The 21,160-nt window shown below is 52.4% G+C and overlaps 1 protein-coding gene across 1 annotated transcript; it reads left to right on the top strand.

Moving 5' to 3' along the window:
• Positions 1-308: 308 nt before the first annotated feature.
• LOC142188407 (E3 ubiquitin-protein ligase RNF123-like) lies at positions 309-20,849 on the top strand (the record flags this gene model as incomplete). The annotated part of the gene is made up of 29 exons (XM_075261824.1): positions 309-412; positions 480-534; positions 634-719; positions 791-877; positions 949-1,016; positions 1,092-1,224; positions 1,365-1,472; positions 1,581-1,685; positions 1,756-1,881; positions 1,953-2,045; positions 2,118-2,191; positions 3,428-3,545; positions 3,640-3,739; positions 3,819-3,880; positions 3,953-4,024; positions 12,421-12,541; positions 12,622-12,723; positions 12,806-12,912; positions 12,996-13,188; positions 13,329-13,474; positions 13,829-13,912; positions 13,991-14,098; positions 14,263-14,440; positions 19,720-19,794; positions 19,873-19,960; positions 20,088-20,175; positions 20,270-20,354; positions 20,438-20,577; positions 20,661-20,849. Coding segments are annotated over 29 exons (3,095 nt in total), but the record flags the coding sequence as incomplete, so codon positions are not given.
• Between the last annotated feature and the right edge of the window lie 311 nt (positions 20,850-21,160).

Below are 21,160 nucleotides of genomic sequence, written 5' to 3'. Positions count from 1 at the left end.
AGGAGCTCACTACATACAGATTATACAGTCACCACTAGGAGGAGCTCACTACATACAGATTATACAGTCACCACTAGGGGGAGCTCACTAGATACAGATTATACAGTCACCACTAGGGGGAGGAGCGCACTACATACAGATTATACAGTCACCACTAGGGGGATTTTTGCATTATATTCAGATTATAGTCATATTTGTATATATATTCCTGTTTCCTTAGTCTGACCCTTGTTGATCACTCTAATCCCCTCCTCCGGGGACAGGACCACTTCTGATCTTGATTGATCTCTTCTCTGCTTGTTTCTTAGCCTCAGATTTGGGTGTCGATGGACGTCTCGGACCCTCCACAGTCGTCTTGGATCACACCAGTGGTTTTGAGGGGTTGTTATTGGTGGATGATGACCTCCTGGGGGTGAGTACACATCCTTGCCCCTCCCTGCTGATCTCCTGCTGCGGCTGACACTGATCTCTCCCTGCAGGTGATTGGACACAGTAACTTCAGCTCCATCAGAGCCACCACCTGCGTCTTTAAAGGTGAGCTGTGTGGACAGGGGATGCCGAGCGCCCACGACTCCCATCATTATACAGTGAGACTACAACTCCCAGCATGTCCTACTCGGCCTTGTCTTGCAGGTCGGTGGCTGTACGAAGTTCTGATCTCCTCGCAGGGCCTCATGCAGATCGGCTGGTGCACCCTGAGCTGCCGCTTCAACCAGGAGGTAAGTCGTGATCCGGCGCTGTGGGGGGGGGGCACAGGGGACAGGTTACAGTGTCCCTTCTCCATACACAGGAGGGGGTTGGCGACACGCCGGATTCTTACGCCTACGATGGGAACAGGGTTCGTAAATGGAACGTGACCACCACCAACTACGGGAAGGTGAGCGTTGTAGGTGGGGGAGGGGTTGCCACGCAGGCGCTGTGTCTGACCTGTGTCCTGTCTCCTCACAGTCCTGGGCGGCCGGGGACATCGTCAGCTGCCTCATTGACCTGGATGAAGGATCCATCTCGTTCTGCTTGTAAGAGGGGCGGAGTCTGATGATAGTCCCGCCTGTAACTGGACACATCCCCTCACCGCTATCCTCTCTCTGCAGGAACGGCGTCAGTCTAGGCCCCGCCTTCAGCGATATCTCCCGCGGGGCCGCCATGGCCTACTTCCCCGCCATCAGCCTTTCGTTCAAGGAGTCCGTGGCATTTAATTTTGGCTCGCGGCCACTCCGATATCCTTCTCTGTGGACACAGCAGCCAAACAGTTAAGCATTGGTGGGTGAAAACCAAAATGGCTGCAGCCCCCACAGGACAAGGCTGGGGGGGGAGGGGCAGTGAGGTGTGTTACTAATTCCTTAATGATAGCGCTCACATATCCTGTGGAGGGGTACAGACCCCTACAAGACCCGCCCACAGGAGACCTGATCAAGGCCCAGAGGCTGCTGGGATACCTGCGCAACGTCCTAAGCACCGGCATAGATCTGCAGGTAACTCGGGGGAGGAGCCATGTCAGGTCACATGACACCCAGCGCGCTCCCCCCTCCACTGACTACTCTGTATATAACCTGTCTCTGATGTAATGGTTCCCCTGGCAGGAGGGACGGTTGCTGGACAAGGACCCCGCCACGTGGCAGCTGCAGGGCGAGCCCACCGTCCTCATCACCCTTGCACATATATTCAACCACTTTTCTCCGCTAATGGTAAGTCGCCCTGTAGCCTGGTATGGGGGGTCGCCATCTTATGGCCCCCCTGATCTGTCTCTCTCCGCAGTGTAAGGTGTACCTGGTGGAGGACGTCCTCATGAACTTCCTTCTTGGGATTCTGGAGGGGGGCGGCGCTGTTGGGGAGCACCCCCTCATTCAGCACCTCCTGGACCTCATGTGGCTGCTGATGGAGGTGAGTGTCCGCCTTCTGGTGGAGAATGCGGGCCGGCTCACATTTCTAATTAACCCTACATGTCCCGGCAGGACTATGAAGTCCATGAGTTTCTGAAGCAGCTGATGATGTCTTTGCTGCGGGCATATCGATTCTCGCCTATAGTGCCTGACCTGGGACTGCAGGTAGGTCTGTGACACGCAGGGTTAATTGTGCACTTCTCCTCCAGCCACAGTGACCGGCGCTTGTTCACACAGATTCATTACCTGCGGCTGACGATCGCCATCCTGCGGCACGAAAAATCCCGGAAATATCTGCTCAGCAACGTCCTGTATCCACCGGTCATGTGCACTGTATTACATGTGTGTGCAGGGGCGACGGTAGATCTTTATATGGGGTGGTATATATGTGACAGGATGAAGCGGTACATCTGCATATGGGGCGGTAGCTCTGGATATGGGGCGGTAGCTCTGCATATGGGGAGGTAGCTCTGCATATGGGGCGGTAGCTCTGGATATGGGGCGGTAGCTCTGGATATGGGGCGGTAGCTCTGGATATGGGGCGGTAGCTCTGGATATGGGGCGGTAGCTCTGGATATGGGGCGGTAGCTCTGCATATGGGGCGGTAGCTCTGCATATGGGGCGGTAGCTCTGGATATGGGGCGGTAGCTCTGGATATGGGGAGGTAGCTCTGGATATGGGGCGGTAGCTCTGGATATGGGGAGGTAGCTCTGCATATGGGGCGGTAGCTCTGGATATGGGGAGGTAGCTCTGGATATGGGGCGGTAGCTCTGGATATGGGGCGGTAGCTCTGGATATGGGGAGGTAGCTCTGGATATGGGGCGGTAGCTCTGGATGTGGGGCGGTAGCTCTGCATGTGGGGCGGTAGCTCTGGATATGGGGAGGTAGCTCTGGATATGGGGCGGTAGCTCTGGATATGGGGCGGTAGCTCTGGATGTGGGGAGGTAGCTCTGGATGTGGGGCGGTAGCTCTGGATGTGGGGCGGTAGCTCTGCATGTGGGGCGGTAGCTCTGGATGTGGGGCGCTAGCTCTGGATATGGGGCGGTAGCTCTGGATATGGGGCGGTAGCTCTGGATATGGGGCGCTAGCTCTGGATATGGGGCGCTAGCTCTGGATATGGGGCGCTAGCTCTGCATATGGGGCGGTAGCTCTGCATATGGGGCGGTAGCTCTGGATATGGGGCGGTAGCTCTGCATATGGGGCGGTAGCTCTGCATATGGGGCGGTAGCTCTGGATATGGGGCGGTAGCTCTGGATATGGGGAGGTAGCTCTGGATATGGGGCGGTAGCTCTGGATATGGGGCGGTAGCTCTGCATATGGGGCGCTAGCTCTGGATATGGGGCGCTAGCTCTGGATATGGGGCGGTAGCTCTGCATATGGGGCGGTAGCTCTGGATATGGGGCGGTAGCTCTGGATATGGGGCGGTAGCTCTGGATATGGGGCGGTAGCTCTGGATATGGGGCGGTAGCTCTGGATATATCACACCTGTGTCTGTTTATTGGCTGCTGTCCGCCATCTTGGTTTCTCCTTAGTCATGTGACTTGTAGATTTGATGTCCTTCGCTCGGTCGTCTTCTTCTTCATTAAGAGCCCACTGCGGGTGGAGGAGGCCGGCCTGCAGGAGCTGATTCCTACCACTTGGTGGCCCCACCGCTTCAACAAGGAGGTGAGCCGGAGCCTCGCGCCTCCTGTACAGGCCGCAGCCGCTTATTTCCACATCTTTGGATCTGACGGTTTTGTAAATTATTATTCTGTTTAAGGGAAGAGAAATCAAAGAACCGACAGAGGAGAGCGGCGAGGAGCGGCAGCGCAGGCGGGCGTACGAGCGGGGCTGCATCAGGCTAAAGAAACGCATCGAAGGTAGCCGCGCACTGTTAACCCCTTCTTACCCAGTGGGGCATCGGAGGCCGCCATGTAAGTGTCTTGTCTTGTGTTTCAGTGGTGGAAGAGCTGCAGGTGCAAATCCTGAGGCTGCTGCTGAACAACAAGGACAAGGGAGGGGTGAGTACAGCCTGCCCCAATACCCCCCCTCCCCCCAATCTGCTGAGCACTGAAGGGTTAATGTCTCCGCAGGGTGAAGCCTCTCGCTACATTTTCCTCAACAAGTTCAGGAAGTTTCTGCAGGAAAACGCCAGTAACCGTGGGGTGAGTGCAGCGGATGTAGGGTGACAGTGCGGGGCCGAGACCGAGCCGCGACACCACCACCTACTGACCAGTGCTGACTGTCTATTATTGGGGGCAGTTCTGTGCTCTCGGTGGTGTCGGTCTATTATTGGGGGCAGTTCTGTGCTCTCGGTGGCGTCTGTCTATTATTGGGGGCAGTTCTGTGCTCTCGGTGGCGTCGGTCTATTATTGGGGGTCAGTTCTGTGCTCTCGGTGGTGTCGGTCTATTATCGGGGGTCAGTTCTGTGCTCTCGGTGGCGTCGGTCTATTATTGGGGGTCAGTTCTGTGCTCTCGGTGGTGTCGGTCTATTATCGGGGGTCAGTTCTGTGCTCTCGGTGGTGTCGGTCTATTATTGGGGGCAGTTCTTAGCTCTCGGTGGTGTCGGTCTATTATTGGGGGTCAGTTCTGTGCTCTCGGTGGTGTCGGTCTATTATTGGGGGTCAGTTCTGTGCTCTCGGTGGTGTCGGTCTATTATTGGGGGCAGTTCTGTGCTCTCGGTGGTGTCGGTCTATTATTGGGGGTCAGTTCTGTGCTCTCGGTGGTGTCGGTCTATTATTGGGGGCAGTTCTGTGCTCTCGGTGGCGTCGGTCTATTATTGGGGGTCAGTTCTGTGCTCTCGGTGGTGTCGGTCTATTATCGGGGGTCAGTTCTGTGCTCTCGGTGGCGTCGGTCTATTATTGGGGGTCAGTTCTGTGCTCTCGGTGGTGTCGGTCTATTATCGGGGGTCAGTTCTGTGCTCTCGGTGGTGTCGGTCTATTATCGGGGGTCAGTTCTGTGCTCTCGGTGGTGTCGGTCTATTATCGGGGGGCAGTTCTGTGCTCTCGGTGGTGTCTGTCTATTATCGGGGGGCAGTTCTGTGCTCTCGGTGGTGTCGGTCTATTATCGGGGGTCAGTTCTGTGCTCTCGGTGGTGTCGGTCTATTATTGGGGGCAGTTCTGTGCTCTCGGTGGCGTCTGTCTATTATTGGGGGCAGTTCTGTGCTCTCGGTGGCGTCGGTCTATTATTGGGGGTCAGTTCTGTGCTCTCGGTGGTGTCGGTCTATTATCGGGGGTCAGTTCTGTGCTCTCGGTGGCGTCGGTCTATTATTGGGGGTCAGTTCTGTGCTCTCGGTGGTGTCGGTCTATTATCGGGGGTCAGTTCTGTGCTCTCGGTGGCGTCGGTCTATTATCGGGGGTCAGTTCTGTGCTCTCGGTGGTGTCGGTCTATTATTGGGGGCAGTTCTTAGCTCTCGGTGGTGTCGGTCTATTATTGGGGGTCAGTTCTGTGCTCTCGGTGGTGTCGGTCTATTATCGGGGGTCAGTTCTGTGCTCTCGGTGGTGTCGGTCTATTATCGGGGGTCAGTTCTGTGCTCTCGGTGGTGTCGGTCTATTATCGGGGGTCAGTTCTGTGCTCTCGGTGGTGTCGGTCTATTATCGGGGGTCAGTTCTGTGCTCTCGGTGGCGTCGGTCTATTATTGGGGGTCAGTTCTGTGCTCTCGGTGGTGTCGGTCTATTATCGGGGGCAGTTCTGTGCTCTCGGTGGTGTCGGTCTATTATCGGGGGTCAGTTCTGTGCTCTCGGTGGTGTCGGTCTGTTATCGGGGGTCAGTTCTGTGCTCTCGGTGGTGTCGGTCTATTATCGGGGGGCAGTTCTTAGCTCTCGGTGGTGTCGGTCTATTATCGGGGGGCAGTTCTGTGCTCTCGGTGGTGTCGGTCTATTATTGGGGGTCAGTTCTGTGCTCTCGGTGGTGTCGGTCTATTATTGGGGGTCAGTTCTGTGCTCTCGGTGGTGTCGGTCTATTATTGGGGGTCAGTTCTGTGCTCTCGGTGGTGTCGGTCTATTATTGGGGGTCAGTTCTGTGCTCTCGGTGGTGTCGGTCTATTATTGGGGGTCAGTTCTGTGCTCTCGGTGGTCTCGGTCTATTATCGGGGGCAGTTCTGTGCTCTCGGTGGTGTCGGTCTATTATCGGGGGTCAGTTCTGTGCTCTCGGTGGTGTCGGTCTATTATCGGGGGGCAGTTCTTAGCTCTCGGTGGTGTCGGTCTATTATTGGGGGCAGTTCTGTGCTCTCGGTGGTGTCGGTCTATTATCGGGGGTCAGTTCTGTGCTCTCGGTGGTGTCGGTCTATTATTGGGGGTCAGTTCTTAGCTCTCGGTGGTCTCTGTCTATTATTGGGGGCAGTTCTGTGCTCTCGGTGGTGTCGGTCTATTATCGGGGGTCAGTTCTGTGCTCTCGGTGGTGTCGGTCTATTATTGGGGGTCAGTTCTGTGCTCTCGGTGGTGTCGGTCTATTATCGGGGGGCAGTTCTGTGCTCTCGGTGGTCTCTGTCTATTATTGGGGGCAGTTCTGTGCTCTCGGTGGTGTCGGTCTATTATCGGGGGGCAGTTCTGTGCTCTCGGTGGTGTCGGTCTATTATTGGGGGACAGTTCTGTGCTCTCGGTGGTGTCGGTCTATTATTGGGGGCAGTTCTGTGCTCTCGGTGGTGTCGGTCTATTATCGGGGGGCAGTTCTGTGCTCTCGGTGGTGTCGGTCTATTATTGGGGGTCAGTTCTGTGCTCTCGGTGGTGTCGGTCTATTATCGGGGGGCAGTTCTGTGCTCTCGGTGGTGTCGGTCTATTATTGGGGGCAGTTCTGTGCTCTCGGTGGTGTCGGTCTATTATTGGGGGCAGTTCTGTGCTCTCGGTGGTGTCGGTCTATTATCGGGGGGCAGTTCTGTGCTCTCGGTGGTGTCGGTCTATTATTGGGGGTCAGTTCTGTGCTCTCGGTGGTGTCGGTCTATTATCGGGGGGCAGTTCTGTGCTCTCGGTGGTGTCGGTCTATTATTGGGGGCAGTTCTGTGCTCTCGGTGGTGTCGGTCTATTATCGGGGGGCAGTTCTGTGCTCTCGGTGGTGTCGGTCTATTATTGGGGGACAGTTCTGTGCTCTCGGTGGTGTCGGTCTGTTATTGGGGGGCAGTTCTGTGCTCTCGGTGGTCTCTGTCTATTATTGGGGGTCAGTTCTGTGCTCTCGGTGGTGTCGGTCTGTTATCGGGGGTCAGTTCTGTGCTCTCGGTGGTCTCTGTCTATTATTGGGGGCAGTTCTGTGCTCTCGGTGGTGTCGGTCTATTATTGGGGGTCAGTTCTGTGCTCTCGGTGGTGTCGGTCTATTATTGGGGGTCAGTTCTTAGCTCTCGGTGGTGTCGGTCTGTTATCGGGGGTCAGTTCTTAGCTCTCGGTGGTGTCGGTCTATTATCGGGGGGCAGTTCTGTGCTCTCGGTGGTGTCGGTCTATTATTGGGGGGCAGTTCTGTGCTCTCGGTGGTCTCTGTCTATTATCGGGGGGCAGTTCTGTGCTCTCGGTGGTCTCTGTCTATTATCGGGGGGCAGTTCTGTGCTCTCGGTGGTGTCGGTCTATTATTGGGGGACAGTTCTTAGCTCTCGGTGGTGTCGGTCTATTATTGGGGGCAGTTCTGTGCTCTCGGTGGCGTCGGTCTATTATTGGGGGTCAGTTCTGTGCTCTCGGTGGTCTCTGTCTATTATCGGGGGGCAGTTCTGTGCTCTCGGTGGTGTCGGTCTATTATTGGGGGACAGTTCTGTGCTCTCGGTGGTGTCGGTCTATTATTGGGGGTCAGTTCTTAGCTCTCGGTGGTCTCTGTCTATTATTGGGGGTCAGTTCTGTGCTCTCGGTGGTGTCGGTCTATTATCGGGGGGCAGTTCTGTGCTCTCGGTGGTGTCGGTCTATTATTGGGGGTCAGTTCTTAGCTCTCGGTGGTCTCTGTCTATTATCGGGGGTCAGTTCTGTGCTCTCGGTGGCGTCGGTCTATTATTGGGGGTCAGTTCTTAGCTCTCGGTGGTCTCTGTCTATTATCGGGGGTCAGTTCTGTGCTCTCGGTGGCGTCTGTCTATTATTGGGGGGCAGTTCTGTGCTCTCGGTGGTGTCGGTCTATTATCGGGGGTCAGTTCTGTGCTCTCGGTGGTGTCGGTCTATTATTGGGGGTCAGTTCTGTGCTCTCGGTGGCGTCTGTCTATTATTGGGGGGCAGTTCTGTGCTCTCGGTGGCGTCTGTCTATTATCGGGGGTCAGTTCTGTGCTCTCGGTGGTGTCGGTCTATTATTGGGGGACAGTTCTTAGCTCTCGGTGGTGTCGGTCTATTATCGGGGGTCAGTTCTGTGCTCTCGGTGGTGTCAGTCTATTATTGGGGGCAGTTCTTAGCTCTCGGTGGTGTCGGTCTATTATTGGGGGCAGTTCTGTGCTCTCGGTGGTGTCGGTCTATTATCGGGGGGCAGTTCTGTGCTCTCGGTGGTCTCTGTCTATTATTGGGGGCAGTTCTGTGCTCTCGGTGGTGTCGGTCTATTATCGGGGGGCAGTTCTGTGCTCTCGGTGGTGTCGGTCTATTATCGGGGGCAGTTCTGTGCTCTCGGTGGTGTCGGTCTATTATCGGGGGTCAGTTCTGTGCTCTCGGTGGTGTCGGTCTATTATCGGGGGTCAGTTCTGTGCTCTCGGTGGTGTCGGTCTATTATCGGGGGGCAGTTCTGTGCTCTCGGTGGTGTCGGTCTATTATTGGGGGCAGTTCTGTGCTCTCGGTGGTGTCGGTCTATTATTGGGGGCAGTTCTGTGCTCTCGGTGGTGTCGGTCTATTATCGGGGGGCAGTTCTGTGCTCTCGGTGGTGTCGGTCTATTATTGGGGGTCAGTTCTGTGCTCTCGGTGGTGTCGGTCTATTATCGGGGGGCAGTTCTGTGCTCTCGGTGGTGTCGGTCTATTATTGGGGGCAGTTCTGTGCTCTCGGTGGTGTCGGTCTATTATTGGGGGCAGTTCTGTGCTCTCGGTGGTGTCGGTCTATTATCGGGGGGCAGTTCTGTGCTCTCGGTGGTGTCGGTCTATTATTGGGGGTCAGTTCTGTGCTCTCGGTGGTGTCGGTCTATTATCGGGGGGCAGTTCTGTGCTCTCGGTGGTGTCGGTCTATTATTGGGGGCAGTTCTGTGCTCTCGGTGGTGTCGGTCTATTATCGGGGGGCAGTTCTGTGCTCTCGGTGGTGTCGGTCTATTATTGGGGGACAGTTCTGTGCTCTCGGTGGTGTCGGTCTGTTATTGGGGGGCAGTTCTGTGCTCTCGGTGGTCTCTGTCTATTATTGGGGGTCAGTTCTGTGCTCTCGGTGGTGTCGGTCTGTTATCGGGGGTCAGTTCTGTGCTCTCGGTGGTCTCTGTCTATTATTGGGGGCAGTTCTGTGCTCTCGGTGGTGTCGGTCTATTATTGGGGGTCAGTTCTGTGCTCTCGGTGGTGTCGGTCTATTATTGGGGGTCAGTTCTTAGCTCTCGGTGGTGTCGGTCTGTTATCGGGGGTCAGTTCTTAGCTCTCGGTGGTGTCGGTCTATTATCGGGGGGCAGTTCTGTGCTCTCGGTGGTGTCGGTCTATTATTGGGGGGCAGTTCTGTGCTCTCGGTGGTCTCTGTCTATTATCGGGGGGCAGTTCTGTGCTCTCGGTGGTCTCTGTCTATTATCGGGGGGCAGTTCTGTGCTCTCGGTGGTGTCGGTCTATTATTGGGGGACAGTTCTTAGCTCTCGGTGGTGTCGGTCTATTATTGGGGGCAGTTCTGTGCTCTCGGTGGCGTCGGTCTATTATTGGGGGTCAGTTCTGTGCTCTCGGTGGTCTCTGTCTATTATCGGGGGGCAGTTCTGTGCTCTCGGTGGTGTCGGTCTATTATTGGGGGACAGTTCTGTGCTCTCGGTGGTGTCGGTCTATTATTGGGGGTCAGTTCTTAGCTCTCGGTGGTCTCTGTCTATTATTGGGGGTCAGTTCTGTGCTCTCGGTGGTGTCGGTCTATTATCGGGGGGCAGTTCTGTGCTCTCGGTGGTGTCTGTCTATTATCGGGGGTCAGTTCTGTGCTCTCGGTGGTGTCGGTCTATTATCGGGGGGCAGTTCTGTGCTCTCGGTGGTGTCGGTCTATTATTGGGGGTCAGTTCTTAGCTCTCGGTGGTCTCTGTCTATTATCGGGGGTCAGTTCTGTGCTCTCGGTGGCGTCGGTCTATTATTGGGGGTCAGTTCTTAGCTCTCGGTGGTCTCTGTCTATTATCGGGGGTCAGTTCTGTGCTCTCGGTGGCGTCTGTCTATTATTGGGGGGCAGTTCTGTGCTCTCGGTGGTGTCGGTCTATTATCGGGGGTCAGTTCTGTGCTCTCGGTGGTGTCGGTCTATTATTGGGGGTCAGTTCTGTGCTCTCGGTGGCGTCTGTCTATTATTGGGGGGCAGTTCTGTGCTCTCGGTGGTGTCGGTCTATTATCGGGGGTCAGTTCTGTGCTCTCGGTGGTGTCGGTCTATTATTGGGGGTCAGTTCTGTGCTCTCGGTGGTGTCTGTCTATTATCGGGGGCAGTTCTGTGCTCTCGGTGGTGTCGGTCTATTATTGGGGGTCAGTTCTTAGCTCTCGGTGGTCTCTGTCTATTATCGGGGGGCAGTTCTGTGCTCTCGGTGGCGTCGGTCTATTATTGGGGGTAGTTCTGTGCTCGGTGGTGTCGGTCTATTATCGGGGGTCAGTTCTGTGCTCTCGGTGGTGTCGGTCTATTATTGGGGGTCAGTTCTGTGCTCTCGGTGGTGTCGGTCTATTATTGGGGGTCAGTTCTGTGCTCTCGGTGGCGTCTGTCTATTATTGGGGGGCAGTTCTGTGCTCTCGGTGGTGTCGGTCTATTATCGGGGGTCAGTTCTGTGCTCTCGGTGGTGTCGGTCTATTATTGGGGGGTAGTTCTGTGCTCGGTGGTGTCGGTCTATTATCGGGGGTCAGTTCTGTGCTCTCGGTGGTGTCGGTCTATTATTGGGGGCAGTTCTGTGCTCTCGGTGGTGTCGGTCTATTATCGGGGGTCAGTTCTGTGCTCTCGGTGGTGTCGGTCGATTATCGGGGGTCAGTTCTGTGCTCTCGGTGGTGTCGGTCTATTATCGGGGGTCAGTTCTGTGCTCTCGGTGGTGTCTGTCTATTATCGGGGGTCAGTTCTGTGCTCTCGGTGGTGTCTGTCTATTATTGGGGGGCAGTTCTGTGCTCTCGGTGGTGTCGGTCTATTATCGGGGGGCAGTTCTGTGCTCTCGGTGGTGTCGGTCTATTATCGGGGGGCAGTTCTGTGCTCTCGGTGGTGTCGGTCTGTTATTGGGGGTCAGTTCTGTGCTCTCGGTGGTGTCGGTCTATTATTGGGGGGCAGTTCTGTGCTCTCGGTGGTGTCGGTCTATTATTGGGGGTCAGTTCTGTGCTCTCGGTGGTCTCTGTCTATTATTGGGGGCAGTTCTGTGCTCTCGGTGGTCTCTGTCTATTATCGGGGGCAGTTCTGTGCTCTCGGTGGTGTCGGTCTATTATCGGGGGTCAGTTCTGTGCTCTCGGTGGTGTCGGTCTATTATTGGGGGACAGTTCTTAGCTCTCGGTGGTGTCGGTCTATTATTGGGGGGCAGTTCTGTGCTCTCGGTGGTGTCTGTCTATTATCGGGGGCAGTTCTTAGCTCTCGGTGGTCTCTGTCTATTATCGGGGGTCAGTTCTGTGCTCTCGGTGGTCTCTGTCTATTATCGGGGGTCAGTTCTGTGCTCTCGGTGGTGTCGGTCTATTATTGGGGGGCAGTTCTGTGCTCTCGGTGGCGTCGGTCTATTATCGGGGGTCAGTTCTGTGCTCTCGGTGGTGTCGGTCTATTATCGGGGGTCAGTTCTGTGCTCTCGGTGGTCTCTGTCTATTATCGGGGGACAGTTCTGTGCTCTCGGTGGTGTCGGTCTATTATCGGGGGTCAGTTCTGTGCTCTCGGTGGTGTCGGTCTATTATTGGGGGTCAGTTCTGTGCTCTCGGTGGTGTCTGTCTATTATCGGGGGCAGTTCTTAGCTCTCGGTGGTCTCGGTCTATTATCGGGGGTCAGTTCTGTGCTCTCGGTGGTGTCGGTCTATTATTGGGGGGCAGTTCTGTGCTCTCGGTGGTGTCGGTTTATTATTGGGGGTCAGTTCTGTGCTCTCGGTGGTCTCGGTCTATTATCGGGGGGCAGTTCTGTGCTCTCGGTGGTGTCGGTCTATTATTGGGGGTCAGTTCTGTGCTCTCGGTGGTCTCGGTCTATTATTGGGGGCAGTTCTGTGCTCTCGGTGGTCTCGGTCTATTATTGGGGGCAGTTCTGTGCTCTCGGTGGTCTCTGTCTATTATCGGGGGTCAGTTCTGTGCTCTCGGTGGTGTCGGTCTATTATCGGGGGTCAGTTCTGTGCTCTCGGTGGTGTCGGTCTATTATTGGGGGACAGTTCTTAGCTCTCGGTGGTGTCGGTCTATTATCGGGGGTCAGTTCTGTGCTCTCGGTGGTGTCGGTCTATTATCGGGGGTCAGTTCTGTGCTCTCGGTGGTGTCGGTCTATTATTGGGGGACAGTTCTTAGCTCTCGGTGGTGTCGGTCTATTTTCGGGGGTGTCATTCTTGTTTGTTCCTCAGAACCCCACGGTCCTTTGCCCCCCCGAGTACATGGTTTGCTTCCTGCACCGTCTGATCACCGCCCTCCGGTCCTGCTGGGATGAGTACCAGATCCGCAGTGTGTCGGCGCTGTGCAGCGAGGGTGCGGTGAGATTTGGGGTGTGTCTTTTGGGGGTGCTGGCTTCCATTTGTTGAGTCCTCACCCTGTCCCTGCCCCCACAGACGCTTATGTGCCACCCCAGCTCTTCTACAATGGGAAGGTGGATTACTTTGACCTGCAGAGACTCGGGGGTCTTCTCTCTCATCTACGGAAGACGCTAAAAGGTGGGAGAGGTGGAGGGCGGGGCCTGTGGCTGATCTGCGGGGGTCCAGGGCCGCCTGCTCATTACTTATGCTTCCTCCTCAGATGACCTCGCATCCAAGGCCAACATCGTCATTGACCCCTCGGAGCTGCAGGCGGTCACCATGGATGACCTGGAGGAGGAAGATGAGTCTGCCAGTACCACGGCCCAGGTGGGTGGGGGGAGCTACATTTGGGGTCCACGTGGGTGACCCATCTGCTTCCCGCAGTCACTCTCTCACCCTTCTCCATTTAGCGGGCTTCTGCTGCTCTGGCTATCGGTGGGGCACTGGCCCGGCCCAGCTGGCTGAGCTCACCTACACTGGGGCGAGCCAACCGATTCCTGAGCACGGCCGCCGTCAGTCTGATGAACCCGCGCCGGCCCCTGGGGGCCCTGGACAAGGTCAAAGTGCGGAGCCTCAGTGTAGAGCAGCGCACTGAAGATGATAGTAAGCAATGGGGGAGGGGTGTGATCGGGGGCATGAGGGCACTGAATGGGGGATGTGACCAGGATATAGATTGGGGAGGGAGTATGCCTCTATTCTACTCACTGATGAGCAGCGGCGCCGTGGCCATGTCTCTGTTGCAGTTGAGGGGCACCATGGGAATGAGGGTCTGCTGCTGGGGAGACCCCCGGAGGAGGCGGAGCTACCCATCACCGAGAACTCTCTGCTCGAGATCCTGGACGGAGCCGTGATGATGTATAACCTGAGCGTGCACCAGCAGCTGGGGAAGGTGAGTCCGGCCCGAGCTGAGAGCCGCGCCATGCCCCCACCGTGCCCCGACCCCGGCCGAGAGCCGCGCCACGCCCCCATCGTGCCCCGGCCGAGAGCCGCGCCACGCCCCCATCGTGCCACGCCCCCATCGTGCCCCGGCCGAGAGCCACGCCCCCATCGTGCCCCGGCCGAGAGCCACGCCCCCATCGTGCCCCGACCCCGGCCGAGAGCCACGCCCCCATCGTGCCCCGACCCCGGCCGAGAGCCACGCCCCCATCGTGCCCCGACCCCAGCCGAGAGCCGCACCACGCCCCCACCGTGCCCTGACCCCAGCTCAGAGCCAGCCCCTCCCTTACTAGATCTTATTCCTCAGATGGTCGGGATCTCGGATGATGTGAATGAGTACGCCTTGGCATTGAAAGACACGGAGGAGAAGATAAAGCGCTGCCCCAAGAGGGTGAGTAGGGACAGAGCCTGGCGGTGCCCACACTGGGGTGCCACTTACCTTCCTAATCCTCTGTGCTCCTGTGAGCAGAGGCCGGACATCTTGGAGGAGCTTCTGAAGAGCCAGCAAGTGTTCCTAGAGAAGTTGAACCACCTGAGCCGCCGCCTGGCCTGGATCAACGTCACCATCTACTCCAAGGTAACGGCCGCCCTGGGGGCAAAATATCCTCGGGAGCCTCACAGGTATATTACACCAGAATAGAGCACCCCCGGTGGCTGCAGGTGGTAGAGCAGCAAAGTACAAGGTGCATAAAACTGACCCGGAACATGAATGATAAATCTCAGCGTGTCCTGTATCCGCAGGAGAAGATGCAGGATATATACTGGATACTGCAAGTCTGTCTGCGGACCATAGAGCACGCCGATCGCACCGCAGCACTGCTCGCATTCATGCCCGAATTCTACCTCAATGTCGCCATGAACAGCTACAACGCCCTCAAGAACTACTTCAGCCCCGTGAGCAGCATGGAGGAGCTTCCTGGTATGTACACAGAGCAGAATAGTGAGCGCAGCTCTGGAGTATAATACAGGATAAGTAATATAATGTATGTACACAGTGACTGTACCAGCAGAATAGTGAGCGCAGCTCTGGGGTATAATACAGGATAAGTAATGTAATGTATGTACACAGTGACTGCACCAGCAGAATAGTGAGCGCAGCTCTGGAGTATAATACAGGATAAGTAATGTAATGTATGTACACAGTGACTGCACCAGCAGAATAGTGAGCGCAGCTCTGGAGTATAACACAGGATAAGTAATGTAATGTATGTACACAGTGACTGTACCAGCAGAATAGTGAGCGCAGCTCTGGAGTATAATACAGGATAAGTAATGTAATGTATGTACACAGTGACTGTACCAGCAGAATAGTGAGCGCAGCTCTGGAGTATAATACAGGATAAGTAATGTAATGTATGTACACAGTGACTGTACCAGCAGAATAGTGAGCGCAGCTCTGGAGTATAATACAGGATAAGTAATGTATGTACACAGTGACTGTACCAGCAGAATAGTGAGCGCAGCTCTGGGGTATAATACAGGATAAGTAATGTAATGTATGTACACAGTGACTGCACCAGCAGAATAGTGAGCGCAGCTCTGGAGTATAATACAGGATAAGTAATGTAATGTATGTACACAGTGACTGTACCAGCAGAATAGTGAGCGCAGCTCTGGAGTATAATACAGGATAAGTAATATAATGTATGTACACAGTGACTGTACCAGCAGAATAGTGAGCGCAGCTCTGGGGTATAATACAGGATAAGTAATGTAATGTATGTACACAGTGACTGCACCAGCAGAATAGTGAGCGCAGCTCTGGAGTATAATACAGGATAAGTAATGTAATGTATGTACACAGTGACTGCACCAGCAGAATAGTGAGCGCAGCTCTGGAGTATAATACAGGATAAGTAATGTAATGTATGTACACAGTGACTGCACCAGCAGAATAGTGAGCGCAGCTCTGGAGTATAATACAGGATAAGTAATGTATGTACACAGTGACTGCACCAGCAGAATAGTGAGCGCAGCTCTGGAGTATAATACAGGATAAGTAATGTAATGTATGTACACAGTGACTGCACCAGCAGAATAGTGAGCGCAGCTCTGGAGTATAATACAGGATAAGTAATGTAATGTATCTGCACAGTGACTGTACCAGCAGAATAGTGAGCGCAGCTCTGGAGTATAATACAGGATAAGTAATATAATGTATGTACACAGTGACTGTACCAGCAGAATAGTGAGCGCAGCTCTGGGGTATAATACAGGATAAGTAATGTAATGTATGTACACAGTGACTGCACCAGCAGAATAGTGAGCGCAGCTCTGGAGTATAATACAGGATAAGTAATGTAATGTATGTACACAGTGACTGCACCAGCAGAATAGTGAGCGCAGCTCTGGAGTATAATACAGGATAAGTAATGTAATGTATGTACACAGTGACTGCACCAGCAGAATAGTGAGCGCAGCTCTGGAGTATAATACAGGATAAGTAATATAATGTATGTACACAGTGACTGTACCAGCAGAATAGTGAGCGCAGCTCTGGGGTATAATACAGGATAAGTAATGTAATGTATGTACACAGTGACTGCACCAGCAGAATAGTGAGCGCAGCTCTGGAGTATAATACAGGATAAGTAATGTAATGTATGTACACAGTGACTGCACCAGCAGAATAGTGAGCGCAGCTCTGGAGTATAATACAGGATAAGTAATGTAATGTATGTACACAGTGACTGCACCAGCAGAATAGTGAGCGCAGCTCTGGAGTATAATACAGGATAAGTAATGTATGTACACAGTGACTGCACCAGCAGAATAGTGAGCGCAGCTCTGGGGTATAATACAGGATAAGTAATGTAATGTATGTACACAGTGACTGCACCAGCAGAATAGTGAGCGCAGCTCTGGAGTATAATACAGGATAAGTAATGTAATGTATGTACACAGTGACTGCACCAGCAGAATAGTGAGCGCAGCTCTGGAGTATAATACAGGATAAGTAATGTAATGTATGTACACAGTGACTGCACCAGCAGAATAGTGAGCGCAGCTCTGGAGTATAATACAGGATAAGTAATGTAATGTATCTGCACAGTGACTGTACCAGCAGAATAGTGAGCGCAGCTCTGGAGTATAATACAGGATAAGTAATATAATGTATGTACACAGTGACTGTACCAGCAGAATAGTGAGCGCAGCTCTGGGGTATAATACAGGATAAGTAATGTAATGTATGTACACAGTGACTGCACCAGCAGAATAGTGAGCGCAGCTCTGGAGTATAATACAGGATAAGTAATGTAATGTATGTACACAGTGACTGCACCAGCAGAATAGTGAGCGCAGCTCTGGAGTATAATACAGGATAAGTAATGTAATGTATGTACACAGTGACTGCACCAGCAGAATAGTGAGCGCAGCTCTGGGGTATAATACAGGATAAGTAATGTATGTACACAGTGACTGCACCAGCAGAATAGTGAGCGCAGCACTGGAGTATAATACAGGATAAGTAATGTAATGTATGTACACAGTGACTGCACCAGCAGAATAGTGAGCACAGCTCTGGAGTATAATACAGGATATGTAATGTATGTACACAGTGACTGCACCAGCAGAATAGTGAGCGCAGCTCTGGAGTATAATACAGGATAAGTAATGTAATGTATGTACACAGTGACTGTACCAGCAGAATAGTGAGCGCAGCTCTGGAGTATAATACAGGATAAGTAATGCAATGTATGTACACAGTGACTGTACCAGCAGAATAGTGAGCGCAGCTCTGCAGTATAATACAGGATAAGTAATGTAATGTATGTACACAGTGACTGCACCAGCAGAATAGTGAGCGCAGCTCTGGAGTATAATACAGGATAAGTAATGTAATGTATGTACACAGTGACTGCACCAGCAGAATAGTGAGCGCAGCTCTGGAGTATAATGCAGGATAAGTAATGTAATGTATGTACACAGTGACTGTACCGGCAGAATAGTGAGCGCAGCTCTGGAGTATAGTACAGGATAAGTAATGTAATGTATGTACACAGTGACCAGCAGAATAGTGAGCGCAGCTCTGGAGTATAATACAGGATAAGTAATGTAATGTATGTACACAGTGACTGCACCAGCAGAATAGTGAGCGGAGCTCTGGAGTATAATACAGGATAAGTAATGTAATGTATGTACACAGTGACTGCACCAGCAGAATAGTGAGCGCAGCTCTGGGGTATAATACAGGAGAAGTAATGTAATGTATGTACACAGTGACTGCACCAGCAGAATAGTGAGCGCAGCTCTGGAGTATAATACAGGATAAGTAATGTAATGTATGTACACAGTGACTGCACCAGCAGAATAGTGAGCGCAGCTCTGGAGTATAATACAGGATAAGTAATGTAATGTATGTACACAGTGACTGCACCAGCAGAATAGTGAGCGCAGCTCTGGAGTATAATACAGGATAAGTAATGTAATGTATGTACACAGTGACTGTACCAGCAGAATAGTGAGCGCAGCTCTGGAGTATAATACAGGATAAGTAATGTAATGTATGTACACAGTGACTGTACCAGCAGAATAGTGAGCGCAGCTGTGGAGTATAATACAGGATAAGTAATGTAATGTATGTACGCAGTGACTGTACCAGCAGAATAGTGAGCGCAGCTGTGGAGTATAATACAGGAGAAGTAATGTAATGTATGTACACAGTGACTGCACCAGCAGAATAGTGAGCGCAGCTCTGGAGTATAATACAGGAGAAGTAATGTAATGTATGTACACAGTGACTGTACCAGCAGAATAGTGAGCGCAGCTCTGGAGTATAATACAGGATAAGTAATGTAATGTATGTACACAGTGACTGCACCAGCAGAATAGTGAGCGCAGCTCTGGAGTATAATACAGGATAAGTAATGTAATGTATGTACACAGTGACTGTACCAGCAGAATAGTGAGCGCAGCTCTGGAGTATAATACAGGATAAGTAATGTAATGTATGTACACAGTGACTGTACCAGCAGAATAGTGAGCGCAGCTGTGGAGTATAATACTGGATAAGTAATGTAATGTATGTACACAGTGACTGTACCAGCAGAATAGTGAGCGCAGCTCTGGAGTATAATACAGGATAAGTAATGTAATGTATGTACACAGTGACTGCACCAGCAGAATAGTGAGCGCAGCTTTGGGGTATAATACAGGATAAGTAATGTATGTACACAGTGACTGTACCAGCAGAATAGTGAGCGCAGCTCTGGAGTATAATACAGGATAAGTAATGTAATGTATATACACAGTGATTGTACCAGCAGAATAGTGAGCGCAGCTCTGGAGTATAATACAGGATAAGTAATGTAATGTATGTACACAGTGACTGTACCAGCAGAATAGTGAGCGCAGCTCTGGAGTATAATACAGGATAAGTAATGTAATGTATGTACACAGTGACTGTACCAGCAGAATAGTGAGCGCAGCTCTGGAGTATAATACAGGGTAAGTAATGTAATGTATGTACACAGTGACTGCACCAGCAGAATAGTGAGCGCAGCTCTGGAGTATAATACAGGATAAGTAATGTGATGTATGTACACAGTGACTGCACCAGCAGAATAGTGAGCGCAGCTCTGGAGTATAATACAGGATAAGTAATGTGATGTATGTACACAGTGACTGTACCAGCAGAATAGTGAGCGCAGCTCTGGAGTATAATACAGGATAAGTAATGTGATGTATGTACACAGTGACTGCACCAGCAGAATAGTGAGCGCTGCTCTGGAGTATAATACAGGATAAGTAATGTAATGTATGTACACAGTGACTGCACCAGCAGAATAGTGAGCGCAGCTCTGGAGTATAATACAGGATAAGTAATGTAATGTATGTACACAGTGACTGCACCAGCAGAATAGTGAGCGCAGCTCTGGAGTATAATACAGGATAAGTAATGTAATGTATGTACACAGTGACTGCACCAGCAGAATAGTGAGCGCAGCTCTGGAGTATAATACTGGATAAGTAATGTAATGTATGTACACAGTGACTGCACCAGCAGAATAGTGAGCGCAGCTCTGGGGTATAATACAGGATAAGTAATGTAATGTATGTACACAGTGACTGCACCAGCAGAATAGTGAGCGCAGCTCTGGAGTATAATATTGGATTTTCCAGCTGGGACTTTGTTGGTCCTATACACCAATGTTAAGTTTTAGTTTTTGGTTTACACCATGTGATGTTTTTCTGTAGGTTATGAGGAGACATTGACACGCCTGGCGGCCATCTTGGCCAAGCACTTTGCTGATCCCCGCATTGTGGGTACAGGTGAGTGTGGGTTCCTGGCTTCTGACTGTTTACCTGTCCTCCACCCCACGATTCTGATCTCTAGTTTTCTGGTTTCAGACATTAAGGACTCCCTGATGCAGGCGCTGGCGAGCTATGTTTGTTACCCGCACTCACTGCGGGCCGTGGAGCGCATCTCCGAGGAGCAGTGAGTCTGGTTCCTATCTCTCTGACTGGTTTGGGTTGATGTCTTTTGGCCTGGGGTCTGTATTTGCTCCTCCATGTCTTGTCCATATTTGGGTTGTACCTGTCAGTGACAGGCGCCGTCTCTCTAGGCAGATCAGTATGATGAAGAATCTCCTGGCGCCGTATGAGCAGCGGCCGTGGGCTCAGACCAACTGGATCCTTGTCAGACTCTGGAGAGTGAGTTGAGGGAGGTTTGGAGCGAGGGGTTTGGGGGGGCAGTATGTTGTGCTCTTATTTTTGGCTCTTTTATTTCCCTGTGTGGCCCCTGTAGGGCTGTGGTTTTGGTTACAGATACACAAGACTCCCGCACCTCCTGAAGACCAAGCCAGAGGATGCCAACCTTCCCAGCCTGCAGAGTATGTGAGGATATCCCAGACCGGGGTGTATGATGTGTCCCGTGTGCTTAGCGTGTCTCTCATGATGTCTCGGTACTTTGCAGAGCCTTGCCCGTCCACGTTGCTGCAGAGTCACATGGCTGAGTTACTCCGAGGGGACCCAGAACTGGCATCAAGCTTCCTAAACAGTGTCCTGAACCAGCTGAACTGGGCGTTCTCTGAGTTTATAGGGATGATTCAGGAGGTGAGGATGGGAGCAATGAAGGTGGGATCTCTAGGGGCTGCGTTGTCTGTTTTTTTTGGTTCTGAACTCCGCCCTCCCTGCAGATCCAACAGGCTGCCGAGCGTCTAGAGAGGAACTTTGTTGACAGCCGGCAGCTAAAAGTTTGTGCCACCTGCTTTGACTTGTCAGTCAGTCTCTTACGGGTCCTGGAGATGACGGTCACGCTGGTCCCCGACATCTTCCTTGACTGGAGTCGCTCATCTTCTGAACTTCTCCTACGCCGCCTAGCTCAGGTAGGAGCTTAAAGGATTTGTACCTAATAGCACCTGATAGTACAGAATAATAGATTGTATTCCCCTGTCCTACAGTCGGCCTCTCCTGACATGGCTGATAACAGATAGTAATAGATTGTATTCTCCTGTCCTACAGTCGGCCTCTCCCCTCCTGACATGGCTGATAACAGATAGTAATAGATTGTATTCTCCTGTCCTACAGTCGGCCTCTCCCCTCCTGACATGGCTGATAACAGATAGTAATAGATTGTATTCCCCTGTCCTACAGTCGGCCTCTCCTGACATGGCTGATAACAGATAGTAATAGATTG

This window comes from Leptodactylus fuscus, unplaced genomic scaffold (assembly GCF_031893055.1).
Source record: "Leptodactylus fuscus isolate aLepFus1 unplaced genomic scaffold, aLepFus1.hap2 HAP2_SCAFFOLD_428, whole genome shotgun sequence".
Taxonomy (NCBI): domain Eukaryota; kingdom Metazoa; phylum Chordata; class Amphibia; order Anura; family Leptodactylidae; genus Leptodactylus; species Leptodactylus fuscus.
The sequence above is the reverse complement of the archived record's forward strand: the minus strand, read 5'-3'. Positions and strand labels throughout refer to the sequence as shown.